Source organism: Procambarus clarkii, chromosome 48 (genome assembly GCF_040958095.1).
Source record: "Procambarus clarkii isolate CNS0578487 chromosome 48, FALCON_Pclarkii_2.0, whole genome shotgun sequence".
In the NCBI taxonomy this organism is placed as follows: domain Eukaryota; kingdom Metazoa; phylum Arthropoda; class Malacostraca; order Decapoda; family Cambaridae; genus Procambarus; species Procambarus clarkii.
In genome coordinates this window covers 34056988-34069835 of record NC_091197.1, presented here as the reverse complement: position 1 = coordinate 34069835, position 12848 = coordinate 34056988, and the positions used below count along the sequence as shown (strand labels likewise).

The 12848-nt window shown below is 44.3% G+C and overlaps 1 protein-coding gene across 1 annotated transcript in view; it reads left to right on the top strand.

Moving 5' to 3' along the window:
• LOC123764827 (F-box only protein 25) overlaps window positions 1–12848 on the top strand; it is a 121120-nt gene that overhangs the window by 26143 nt on the left and 82129 nt on the right. The window contains exon 2 of the mRNA XM_045753019.2: window positions 3910–4039. Within this exon, the coding sequence (XP_045608975.1) occupies window positions 3910–4039 (130 nt within the window). The remainder of the gene's footprint in view (window positions 1–3909; window positions 4040–12848) is intronic.

The window sequence follows — 12848 nt, the reverse complement described above, 5'->3', positions numbered from 1 at the left end:
ATGGCGGAGCACCAGGTGGTGGAACACCAGGTGGCGGAGCACCAGGTGGTGGAACACCAGGTGGCGGAGCACCAGGTGGTGGAACACCAGGTGGAGGAGCACCAGGTGGTGGAACACCAGGTGGCGGAGCACCAGGTGGTGGAACACCAGGTGGCGGAGCACCAGGTGGTGGAACACCAGGTGGCGGAGCACCAGGTGGTGGAACACCAGGTGGCGGAGCACCAGGTGGTGGAACACCAGGTGGCGGAGCACCAGGTGGTGGAACACCAGGTGGCGGAGCACCAGGTGGTGGAACACCAGGTGGTGGAGCACCAGGTGGTGGAACACCAGGTGGCGGAACACCAGGTGACGGAACGTCAGTTGGCGGAACACCAGGTGGCGGAACATCAGTTAGTGGAACACCAGGTGGTGGAACACCAGGTGAAGCACCAGGTGGTGGAATACCTGGTGGCACACCAGGTGTGGAGCAACAGGTGGAGCACCAGGTGGTGGAGCCCCAGGCGGTGGAACACCAGGCGGTGGAGCACGATGTCGTGGAGCACCAGGTGGTGGAGCACCAGGTGGTGGAGCACCAGGCGGCGGAGCACCAGGTGGTGGAACACCAGGTGGAGTACTAGGTGGTGGAACACCAGGCAGTAGAACATCAGGTGCTGGAGCACCAGGCGGTGGAGCACCAGGTGGAGCACCAGGCGGTGGAGCACCAGGTGGAGCACCAGGCGGTGGAGCACCAGGTGGTGGAACACCAGGTGGTTGAGCATCAGGCGGTGGAGCACCAGGTGGTGGAACACCAGGCGGTGGAGCACCAGGTGGTGGAACACTAGGTGGAGCACCAGGCGGTGGAAAACCAGGTGGTGGAACACCAGGTGGTGCAACACCAGGCGGTGGAGCACCAGGTGGTGGAGCACCAGGTGGTGGAACACCAGGTGGTGGAGCACCAGGTGGTGAAGCACCAGGTGGTGGAACACCAGGTGGTGGAACACCAGGTGGCGGAGCACCAGGTTTTGGAACACGAGGTGGCAAAGCACCAGTTGGTGGAACACCAGATGGCGGAGCACCAGCTGGTGGAACACCAGATGGCGGAGCACCAGCTGGTGGAACACCAGATGGCGGAGCACCAGTTGGTGGTACACCAGATGGCGGAGCACCAGGTGGTGGAGCACCAGGTGGTGGAGCACCAGGTAGTGGAACACAAGGTGGTGAAGCACCAGGTGGTGGAACACCAGGTGGAGCACCAGGTGGTGGAACACCTGGTGGTGGAACACCAGGTGTGGAGGAACAGGTGGTGGAGCACCAGGTGGTGGAGCACCAGGCGGTGGAGCACCAGGCGGTGGAGCACTAGGCGGTGGAGCACCAGGTTTTGGAGCACCAGTTGGTGGAGTACTAGGTGGTGGAACACCAGGTGGTGGAGCACCAGGCGGTGGAACATCAGGTGGTGGAGCACCAGGCGGTGGAGCACCAGCCGGTGGAACACAAGGCGGTGGAGCACCAGGTGGTTGAGCACCAGGCGGTGGAGCACCAGGCAGTGGAGCACCAGGTGGTGGAACACCAGGTTGTGGAACACCAGGCAGCGGAGCTCCAGGTTGAGTACCAGGTGGAACACCAGGTGGAGCACCAGGTGGTGGAACACCAGGTGGAGGAGCACCAGGTGGTGGAACACCAGGTGGAGTACCAGGTGGGGAAGCACCAGTCGGTGGAACACCAGGCAGTGGAACACCAGGTGGAGTACCAGGTGGTGGAACACATGTGGTGGAACACATGTGGTGGAGCACCAAGTGGTGTGGAGCACCAGGTGGAGCACCAGGTAATGGAACACCAGGTGGAGCACCAGGTAGTGGAACACCAAGTGGAGCACCAGGCGGTGGAGCACTAGGTGGTGGAACACCAGGTAGCGGAGCACCAGGTAGTGGAACACCAGGTGGCAGAGAACCAGGTAGTGGAACACCAGGTGATGGAGCAACAGGTAGTGGAACACCAGGTGGTGGAACACCAGGTGGCAGAGCACCAGGTGGTGGAACACCAGGTGGAGGAGCACAAGGTGGTGGAGCACCAGGTGATGGAACACCAGGTGGTTGAGGGCCATGTGGTGGAGCACCAGGTGGTGGAGCACCAGGTGGTGGATCACCAGGTGGTGGATCTCCAGGTGGTGGATCTCCAGGTGGAGGAGCACCAGTTGGTGGAACACCAGGTGGAGGAGCACCAGTTGGTGGAACACCAGGTGGAGGAGCACCAGGTGGTGGAACACCAGGTGGAGGAACACCAGGTGGAGGAGCACCAGGTGGTGGAGCACCAGGTGGACCACCATGTGGTGGAGGACCATGTGGTGGAGCACCATGTGGTGGAGCACCAGCTGATGGAGCACCATGTGGTGGAGCACCAGCTGATGGAACACCTGCTGATGTTATTTTTTAAACAAGTCTTAATAAAACGTTATTTTACCCCTGAAAGGGACGAGTTTTGTAGTCGCCGCTCCCGGAAAGGGTGCATGCAGCCCCATAGTCATCTCCCACACAAAGCTACCAGGTTGCGTGCCACCTCCCACGCAAAGTATAATGATAATAATAATAATGTTTATTCAGGTAAAAGTACATTCATACAAAATAAGTTGCAAACTGAATGTTGGGTTTCTAAAGGTACCAGGCGGCATGGCTGGTACCTCTGATGTTAATAGAGTTCTCACTCAGAGTACCTGTTGCACCTCTGCTCTTCAACGGGGGTATTCTGCACATCCTGCCATGCCTTCTGGTCTCATGTGATGTTATTTCTGTGTGCAGATTTGGGAACAGCCCCTCTACTATTTCCCATGTGTAAATTATTATGTATCTCTCCTGCCTGCGCTCAAGAGAATACAGATTTAGGCTCTTTAGTCGGTCCCAATAGTTTAGATGTTTTACTGAGTGTATTCTACCAGTAAAGGATCTCTGCACACTCTCCAGGTCAGCAATTTCTCCAGGTTTGAAAGGGGCTGTCATTGTGCAGCAGTACTCCACTCTAGAGAGCACTAGCGTCTTGAAGAGTATCATCATCGGTATAGCATCTCTAGTGTGAAAAGTTCTTGTTATCCCACCTGCCATTTTTCTTGCAGTTGTGACGGCTACTTTATTGTGTTCCTTAAAGGTAAAGTTTTTCGACATGAGTATACCCAAATCCTTTTCAATGCTTTTTTCATTCTATGTTATGATTTTACTGCATTTTGTACGTGGTTTCCGTTTTATATTTTCATTTTTTCCGTAGCATGTGAGCTGGAACTTATCTTCGTTAAACACCATATTATTTTCTGTACCCCATAGAAAGACCTGATTTACATCTGATTTAAGGTTTGTCATTTAATACTATTACTATTTCTGTGGGGTATCTCTCTCTCTCTATTAGACTATTACTATTTTGTAAATTTTTATTTATTTATTTATATATATATACAAGAGAGTACATTGTATTTATGAGAGTACAGTACATTGCATTGATAATTTTACATTCTTGTAAAGCCACTAGCATGTATAGCATTTTTGGGCAGGTCCTTAATCTAACAGATAAATTTAAGTAGGTAATTTGAAGCAAAATTGAAAAATGTTACCAGGTTCATTGTAAGAAATTTGAAGAAAATTGGTAGTTACATTACAGTGAAGTTTGAGAATTATCAAGAGGTACATTGTAGTATAATTTGAGGATCATTTCTATCTGACTCATTATTGTTTGATCATAAAAAATTATTGATTTGTATTGTTTTTGAACATGAAGAAAATAATTTACCTGAATTTACTGTGATATAAACCATTATATAGAAGTTTGTTCATATGAAGTTCTGTACTTTTCAATATTTTAAAATTAGTAAATGACCCCTTTTAACGTGAGTAATTTTTAGAATTGTAGTACTGTATACAGTTTATAAAGACCTATAGTGTTTCCGTGCAGGTTGAATGTTGACGAGCATCATGAATCATTGGATCCTGACGACTTGAGTATATTGTCCCGGCGTGGCAGTAGAGGGGAATTGATGGCACCACAGCCCTATTGCCGAATATATACACGCAACACTAAAGAGGTACAATGTACTTCTGTTACAGTATATATATTGTATTCCTTAGAATATATTTATTCATGTTAATAAGAGAAGTACTGTACTAAGATTATGGAATGATAGATATTCTATGTATGATAAACTTATCAGTATCTAGTGACCTTCCTTTTAAAAGATAAATAAGGAATAGGTCTCTTTTAAACTTACAGTATGACAGACTTGTAATATTTGTTTCATGATAAAATAATTAATATTGTAGTAAATGTAAAGCACATTTGATTGTTATAATGAAGTATTTTAATAAATATAATTTACCTGAATTTACCTGAGGGTCTCTCTCTCTCTCTCTCTCTCTCTAGTAGCCTCGACAAGGACAGGAAGTTGGCGGCTTGTCAGAGGTCCCCCTCCTCCATTTGTCTTGATTTTTCCCAAGATGGATTTTGATATTCAGTGTTTTGGCATTTATGGCTTCAGCGGGTAGGTGGTTCTATGGGTTTATAACCCTATGGATGAAAAAGCATCTCCTGTTCTCAGTCCTACATTGTGGCTTGTTGAACTTGAAAACACTGGGCCTTATTCATGTTACAACTGACCCTTTAAACAAGTGGTTTGGATCAAGATCCTCCAAATTGTTAAGTAATTTACAAGTTTTGATGAATCAGTCCTGTTATGTCTGGTTTACAGTGTCGTTAACCCTGTGGCTCTCAACTGTTCCTGGTACGAGAGTCGACTTGGTTCTGGAATGATTTTTGTTGCCCGGTGTTGCACTTTCTCCAGTGGAGATGTGTCCTTCTGAAGATGAGGTATCCATGCGCGGATACAATAATCTAAGTGATTAATTCAAGCACCAGAGATATCTATACAGTTGAATGACTACCTACTTTTCCATCAAGTCAAAGATTTGTTTGACTATATCTAGTGTTTGGTTAGCTTTTTTTTTATGATGGCTCCCACTTGTGCAATTTACAGTGAATGATGGAATCTGTCTCCAAGGCCCTTTTCTTCATCACTCTTCTGCAAGGTAATGCTGTTAATTTGATCACTGTGGCATGCATTGTTATGTCTCACATGCAAGGTCTTGCATTTTCGTTTCCCAAAAGCATTTGCCAGTCTTCTGACCATTTGGGGAGTTCATGTAGATCTCAGTGTAAAGCCTCAATATCATTTTCTCTTCATACTTTACCATAAATCTTAGTGTGATCTGCAAATTTGATGATGATTGTAATATTTTCATGTATGTCATTGATGTACTGTATTTGTCATTTCTTCAGTCACTCACATATATTTAGGACAACCCCTTGCTTTCTTTACCCCCCATTATTTTATCTATTCTAGTATTCAACCATTTATTTCATGTATTTGTAATTTCCTTGCTAGTCTTTCATGTGGTACCTTGTCAAGGCTTTAGCTAAATAAATATATACTACATCCACCGGAAGTCTTTTGTCTGAGTAGCTGATTTCTGTTTCCAAAAATGTGAGCAGGTTTGTATGGCAGGATCTATTTTTAACAAACCTGTGTTGTGTTTACTAGATTGTTTACTCTGAGATGGTGAATGATTTCCTCCACATGTTATGGGTATACAGATAGCCACATGCTTTATGAACCCCTCGGGACTGAGACTTATCGGATTACCCGTTGTGTTCGTTTATGTGGTCTGTCATCCTGAAAATCTATGGGAAAAATTTGACAATTTCATGGCATAAATTTGACAGTACAGTACTGTATTTTGTTTGTACTCACCAATACGAGAAGTCCTGTTCCACTTGCTAACTTGAATCTTATTGTTGATTGAGCATTGTCATTTAGATTGAAGAGGTGGTAGTGGATGTTGATGATGTTGGGTTGACTGAAGTGGAGACTAATGGTGATGAGGTAACCTCAGATGTTGAAGCATTTGGGTCAACATGTGCTGAGTCAGGTGCAGGTGACTCACCTGTTTGTGAAAAGTTCAATGAGAACTTTTTGGAAGCCATTGCAAAAGATGCTTTAATTAATATTTGTCATTCCCTTCGCTCTTGTTAGCAAAAACTTCTTATACAAACTGCAGTTGCTCATCATGTTCTCAGTGTCCAACTCACTGTTGCTTGTTTCAATAAATGCCAGAATGCCTTCACAATATTGTTGAATTTTTTCCCTGTTACATTTTTTCTTTAACACTTCTTCATCCTCTTCTTTACCATCACCTTCATTGTTCTCTTCTGGCTTTTTCTCTGTAAATAAATTTATAATTTCATCATCAGTAATGTTTGAAAGGTTGGGGCTTCTTGGTCATAATGTATCCATTTATCCATGTGATCTTCTACTGTTTCTGTCACCAGTTCTGCTCTCAGTTCTGAGGACTTAATCTCCCTGACACAGGCTAGGAGTTCTTCTCTTAATTTGTTCTTCTCGCTAACTTTCTTGGCCCCAAATCCTTCAACAACCCATTCTATCAAAAATATTTGAAAAAATTATTTACAAACAGCTCTATTCCTACCTCGTAAAATTCGACATACTCAGCCCCTGCCAGTTTGGCTTCCGGTCCCAAAAGAGCACCAACGATGCAATCGTTAGTCTCCTTGACATTATCTACTCAGCCCTTGACAAAAATGAGTTTCCGATTGGACTCTTCATTGACCTAAGAAAAGCCTTTGATACTGTTAATCACAACTACCTCTTACTTAAACTCCAGCATTATGGAATCCGAGGCCTTGCCCTTGACTACATCCGATCCTATCTTAGTGACAGACACCAATATGTAACCATCAATGATACAACTTCTTCCACTCTACCAATTACCGTTGGAGTGCCACAGGGCAGCATCTTAGGACCTCTTCTATTTCTTATATATATAAACGATCTGCCTAATGTCTCTAATATTCTCAAACCTATATTGTTTGCTGACGATACTACCCTTATCTATTCAAACCTCAACCCACATACACTAAATAATGTTGTGAATAATGAATTAAAAAAAGTCCACTTATGGATGTCAACGAACAAACTAACATTAAACATCGAAAAGGCTTACTACATCTTATTTGGAAGCAAATCATCAAATGCAATTCAGCTACAGATAGACAACATTAACATCAGTAATAAAAATGATGGCAAGTTTCTTGGCCTATTCCTAGACAAGAGACTCAACTTCAGCACCCACATTCAACACATAACTAAGAAAGTCTCTAAGACAGTTGGTATACTCTCCAAAATCAGATATTATGTTCCTAACTCTGCTCTCCTCTCACTATATTATGCACTAATCTACCCCTATCTTAATTATGGTATCTGTGCATGGGGGTCTACCACTGCAAACCACCTTAAGCCCATCATCACACAGCAAAAATCTGCTATCAGAATAATAACTAACTCTGCTTTCAGACAACACTCAGCTCCCTTGTTTAAATCCCTAAACTTGCTAAATATTAACTCCTTCCACACATTCTCTTGTGTCAACTACATTTACAAAACCCTGTTCTTAAATGCAAACCATGCTCTGAAACTCTCCCTGGACAGATGTAATAGGACCCATTATCACCACACCAGAAATAAATATCTCTTTGATATCCCCAGGGTCAAACTTAATCTGTGTAAACACTCCATGCAAATTAAGGGACCTAGTCTATGGAACTCACTCCCTAGTGAATTGAAAAACTGTAAAACTTTTGCCTTATTTAAAAGCAAAACCAAAAAGTACCTAACTTCATCTTCTTAGTTTCCTACACTGAGCTTTAAATTTGCTCTGTACCTAGTGTTACCCAATCTCCTAATTTTTATGTAATATCAAACAACCTTATCATTGTGTTCATTGCTGTCTTCTTTTATGTGCTAGCCATATGCTGTATTGTGACTACCAATTTTTGTCAACTACCATTCAAGCTGTCATTGCAATCAATCTTATATTGTTTCTGCTGTATTGTGCCTACCAATTTTTGTCAACTACCATTCAAGCTGTCATTGTAATCAATCTTAGCTACCTATGTGCTTTAATATACTGTACCTACAATTTTCTCTCATCTTCTTTTTTTCATTTCATGTAACTGATATCATTTTTTTGTCTATAAATTTTGCAAGTATTTACCTCCTTAAAATTTTCTTAGATTAAGGACCTGCCCGAAACGCTGCGCGTGCTAGTGGCTTTACAAGACTGTAATTACCATATTTGTATCCTCACATTCCTTATGTACATTCTTGTATATGCATAAATAAATAAATAAAATAAATAAATAACATCTGCCCCTCGTCATCTTCCTCAGGAAACTGACCTGATGCATGCCAAGGTTTTCTCCAACCATGTCTAAGTGTTGTTAGCTTTACTTCACCCCATGCTCTAGCAATAGTCCAGATAACTGACTTTATTGTGTAGACTATAAAAAATGTCCTTAACTCTTCCTGGCTGATTATTGACACGTCTGGCAAATATCCTCTTATAGTTGTGCTTTAGATTTTTAATTATCCCTTGATCCTCAGGTTGGATCAGTAAAGTTGTATTGGGTGGTAAGAATGTACCAGTGATGTTGCCATTTATTAGCTCATCACCTAGTGGATGAGCTAATTATCAATTATCTGCACTATTATCTCAACCTGTCCTCTTAAAAAGAACGTCGCCTTTGGCCGTTTGCCCGTATGGCCGAATATGGATGTAATTTGAAAATTAAAAAATATTGAAAATAAATTTGAGATTTTTTTTTTCAACAACAGTAAATTAAGGGTCCTCTGATAGGTTAGGTGGGCAGGAAATTCTCATAAAGTTTCAAAATGTTATGAAAAACGTTAAATGAAAGTTCCTCTTCTAAGCTGTCCGAGGAGGGCCGGACGACTCAAACAGAAAACGGAACAGTACGTCACTTTTGTGAGTCGATTTCATTTCAAATTACGTCCAAATTTTGCCGTAGTGTGCATACGAGCCAAAAGTGACGTTATTTTTAAGAGGACGGGTTGATTATCTAGCAGCAGCACAGCTTTGCCATTCTGCGGGAGGCCAACACCTTTCAGGTGCTCCTGCACCTCGGGTACAAATTTCTTATTACACCACTCGGCAAATATTGTACCTGGATAGGGTTCTGAGAGTTCTTCTATTCCCCAAGCCTGGCCCAGGACCATGTTTTACGTGAGAGAGCATGGTCCACTAGACTGTTGCTTGGAGCGGCCTGCAGGCCCACATATCCACTATAGCCCAATTAGTTTGCACTTCCTGAAGAAAACTATCCAAGTTTTCTCTTGAAGCTGTCCATGTTTGTTCCAGAAATATTTCTTATACTCGCTGGGAGGATGTTGAACAACTGTGGACCTCTGATGGAGAGTGTTCTCTGATTGTGCCTTTGGCATCCTTGTTCTATTCTGCATATCTATTTTGGGGCCAGAAGCAGGGAAAGAGAACCAGAGGGAGTGCAAACCAGGTACAACAGGGAAGGAAGAGGATGTGCAGATGGAGCTGTAACGTACGATTATGTTACGTTGTTGGGTTGATTAGATACACAGTGTTTAGTGGGTTTCATATTTATTTAGTAGTCCTGGATGCAGCAGTGTTGTAGACGTTGAGACGAAGCCTGGAGCAGAGCAGAGAGCTGAGTGAGGCCGGAGTCGTGGAGCTCTATGTGGGAGAGCGTGGCGGCTCGATTGAGAATTGTGAGTGTCTGAACTCGGGGAGCGAGAGCGTGGCGGCTCGATGCGGTCGTAGTCTGCTGTCTGCTCTGTGTCGAAGCTGCAGCGTCCCAGGTCGACCAGGACTGTACACTCCGAGTGCTACATTGTTGACTGTGGAATTTGAACTGTTTTCTATTCATCAAATCGTTGCTTATATGGTGATTACACCTCAGCTTCCTCCAACAAGGTGAGAAGAGTATTACCTGTAATTGGGGAAAGGATTGTAGCTTCTGTAATTAGTGCCAATTAGTTATGCTATTAAGATAATGAGATAATGGAGCGAGTATAAGATTAACTCGCTACAGGACTCCCCCTGCCAGGGAATGGAAGAAAAGCAATATAACAAAAAATACGAGGCTACTGTTCCCTGGGTCGCTGTGGAACATGTAGTCCAGTACCAAAAGATGCAGGCAGTGTGTGGAAAAGCTCGATGTAGCAGGAGAGAAGAATGTGCTTGATTGTTGCGTCCTTGGGTCGCTAGTGGAGCATTTAGATCCGGGTCGGATGGGCTCGGGCACCAGGACAATCGGAGGTAATGTAGGCACGTAGTTAGGACAACGAGGGGAATCACTGCTAGAGCTGAATTGTCCTGGAGGCGACTTAGAGTCTGAAACGCAAGCTGTAAGTCCTGTACTGCGCAAGTTGCTTGAGTCGGCAGAGTATCAGAATGCAGTGAACGTGTAGATGAATCTGACGAAAGAGCAGCTTTCGTGGGCGTCCCTGTATGGCAAGCAGTGCCCTGGCAGCGACGGAGAGTCGGCAGGACAGGCTGTAGATCCCACAAGATGTAGTTACTGATGAAGCTGCCAGATGAGTGAGTAGCGATCTTGGAGCAGCAAGCCGTAGTAGATGAAAAGGCAGAGATGATCGCGATGAAAATCATAGCTGTGGCGAGGGTGTTGGCAACGCTCCATGACAGGTGGCTGCGGTCCACAGCAAGCAGCAGCAGTAGAGGTCCAGTGACAGTCCATGTTGTAGTCCGTCGTGGCTGGGTATCGTCGAAACTCTCCGGGGTCACCAATGTAACGTATGATTATGTTACGTTGTTGGGTTGATTAGATACTCAGTGTTTAGTGGGTTTCATATTTATTTAGTAGTCCTGGATACAGCAGTGTTGTAGACGTTGAGACGAAGCCTGGAGCAGAGCAGAGAGCTGAGTGAGGCCGGAGTTGTGGAGCTCTATGTGGGAGAGCGTGGCGGCTCGATTGAGAATTGTGAGTGTCTGAACTCGGGGAGCGAGAGCATGGCGGCTCGATGCGGTCGTAGTCTGCTGTCTGCTCTGTGTCGAAGCTGAAGCGTCCCGGGTTGACCAGGACTGTACACTCCGAGTGCTACATTGTTGACTGTGGAATTTGAACTGTTTTCTATTCATCAAATCGTTGCTTATATGGTAATTACACCTCAGCTTCCTCCAACAAGGTGAGAAGAGTATTAGCTGTAATTGGGGAAAGGATTGTAGCTTCTGTAATTAGTGCCAATTAGTTATGCTATTAAGATAATGAGATAATGGAGCGAGTATAAGATTAACTCGCTACAGAGCCAAGGCCAAGTTGACTAATACCTCCAAATCCAGGTTACTAAAAGCCAGGTGGTGCTTTTGCCTAAAAGCCAAGTGGTGATTGGATGCCCTGGGATGCACCCAGGACATCCAATTGGGTGCCAAATCTAGACTGCTGTAACACAGAAAACCTCACACAAAGAGTGGTCGTTACATGTCCAAGCATCGTTATCAGGGCTAGTAGGTAGAGTAATGTAACAGGAGCACTACCTGCACAAATCAGCACCGAAGATGTCACTAATCCAACACGCACTCTTACTCTTAAAAGCACTATGTAAATTAACCCAGCCTAGCTAAGATGGCTGGAAAAACCTACCTTGTCATGCTCAAGTGCAGCACATGTAACACCAGTGCACAGTGCACCCCACCATCCAGGATGCTCCAACTTAGGGAAAGACAGATGCCAAAGATACCAGACTTGCCCAAAAGCAAAGGCCACCACAAGCAAGGCAGACCTCTACAGGAGTCCTTCCTGAACGCTCCAGGGAAGAAAACCCTGGCAGCGTTAGGGGAGCATTAGGGAGGGCATTGGGAAGGGAACCCTGAACACACCGCTCCAGGTGCTCTAAACTCCTGGCCCACACCACCCAAATGTGCAGGAGCCAAGGCACAAAAAACAAAAAAATAAATGTGAACCACAGTAACAGAGGCAGACCCAACACCAACTACACATTAGAGTAGAACTGACAGTGGAGCAGCTTGTGGGCTGTGGCCTGCCCCCCTCATCCCCCTAAATGAGGTAGTTGGATGGAGGCAATGAGCCAACGCTAGTTTTATAACAATTTCTATCATCTGTCTACATTGTTTGGGGAGTTCTATGGCAGTTTTCAAGGCTGCAGGTCTCAGTTGCAGCCAGTAGTGGTTTGTTTTGACTTGCTGACTTTTTGGGTGTCTTTCCCGGCGGTGGTGGCATAAATGAATAACTTAATATTTAAATGCCACAGCTCTGTGCCTCCGTAAGGGGGACCAGGCTCTGGCTTTTAGTCCCTGGCAGGCTGTAGAACTCCACAACTGATGGTTCCTGGTAGATGGCACCTTCATCAGAGATAGTAGCTTCAGGGAGCCACACGGGGCTTTCCCCCAGGAAAAGCTCTAATAACTCAGCAGAACCTCTGTAGAAGGTATAAGTCCACGAAGAACAATATGGACTATGAGATATAAAAGGCTTTAAATTTAGCCACCCAGAAAATCATATCAGCTAAAAGAAACTATGGAAAAAACTTGCCCAAAATAAAGACAGATCCAAAGTCTTTCTATGCTTATATAAGAAGTAAAACCAAAACAAAGGACTTGGTAGAACCCTTAAAAGATGTGACTAATCAAGTTATCATAGATGATTATAACTTGATCATCAACAAATTGGCAACAAATGATCTGAAGGAATACATCAATGTTGACACTAGAGAGATTAGACAACATCCCAATACCCACACATTTATTTATTTATTTATTTATTTATATATAAACAAGAAGGTACATTGGGATTATGAGGATACATAGCATAGTAATTACATTCTTGTAAAGCCACTAGTACGCGCAGCATTTCGGGCAGGTCCTTAATCTAAGAAACTTATAAGTAGGTAAATACTTGCAAAATGTATAAAAATGATAAGTTACATAGCATGAAAAAAATAAAAGATGAGAGAA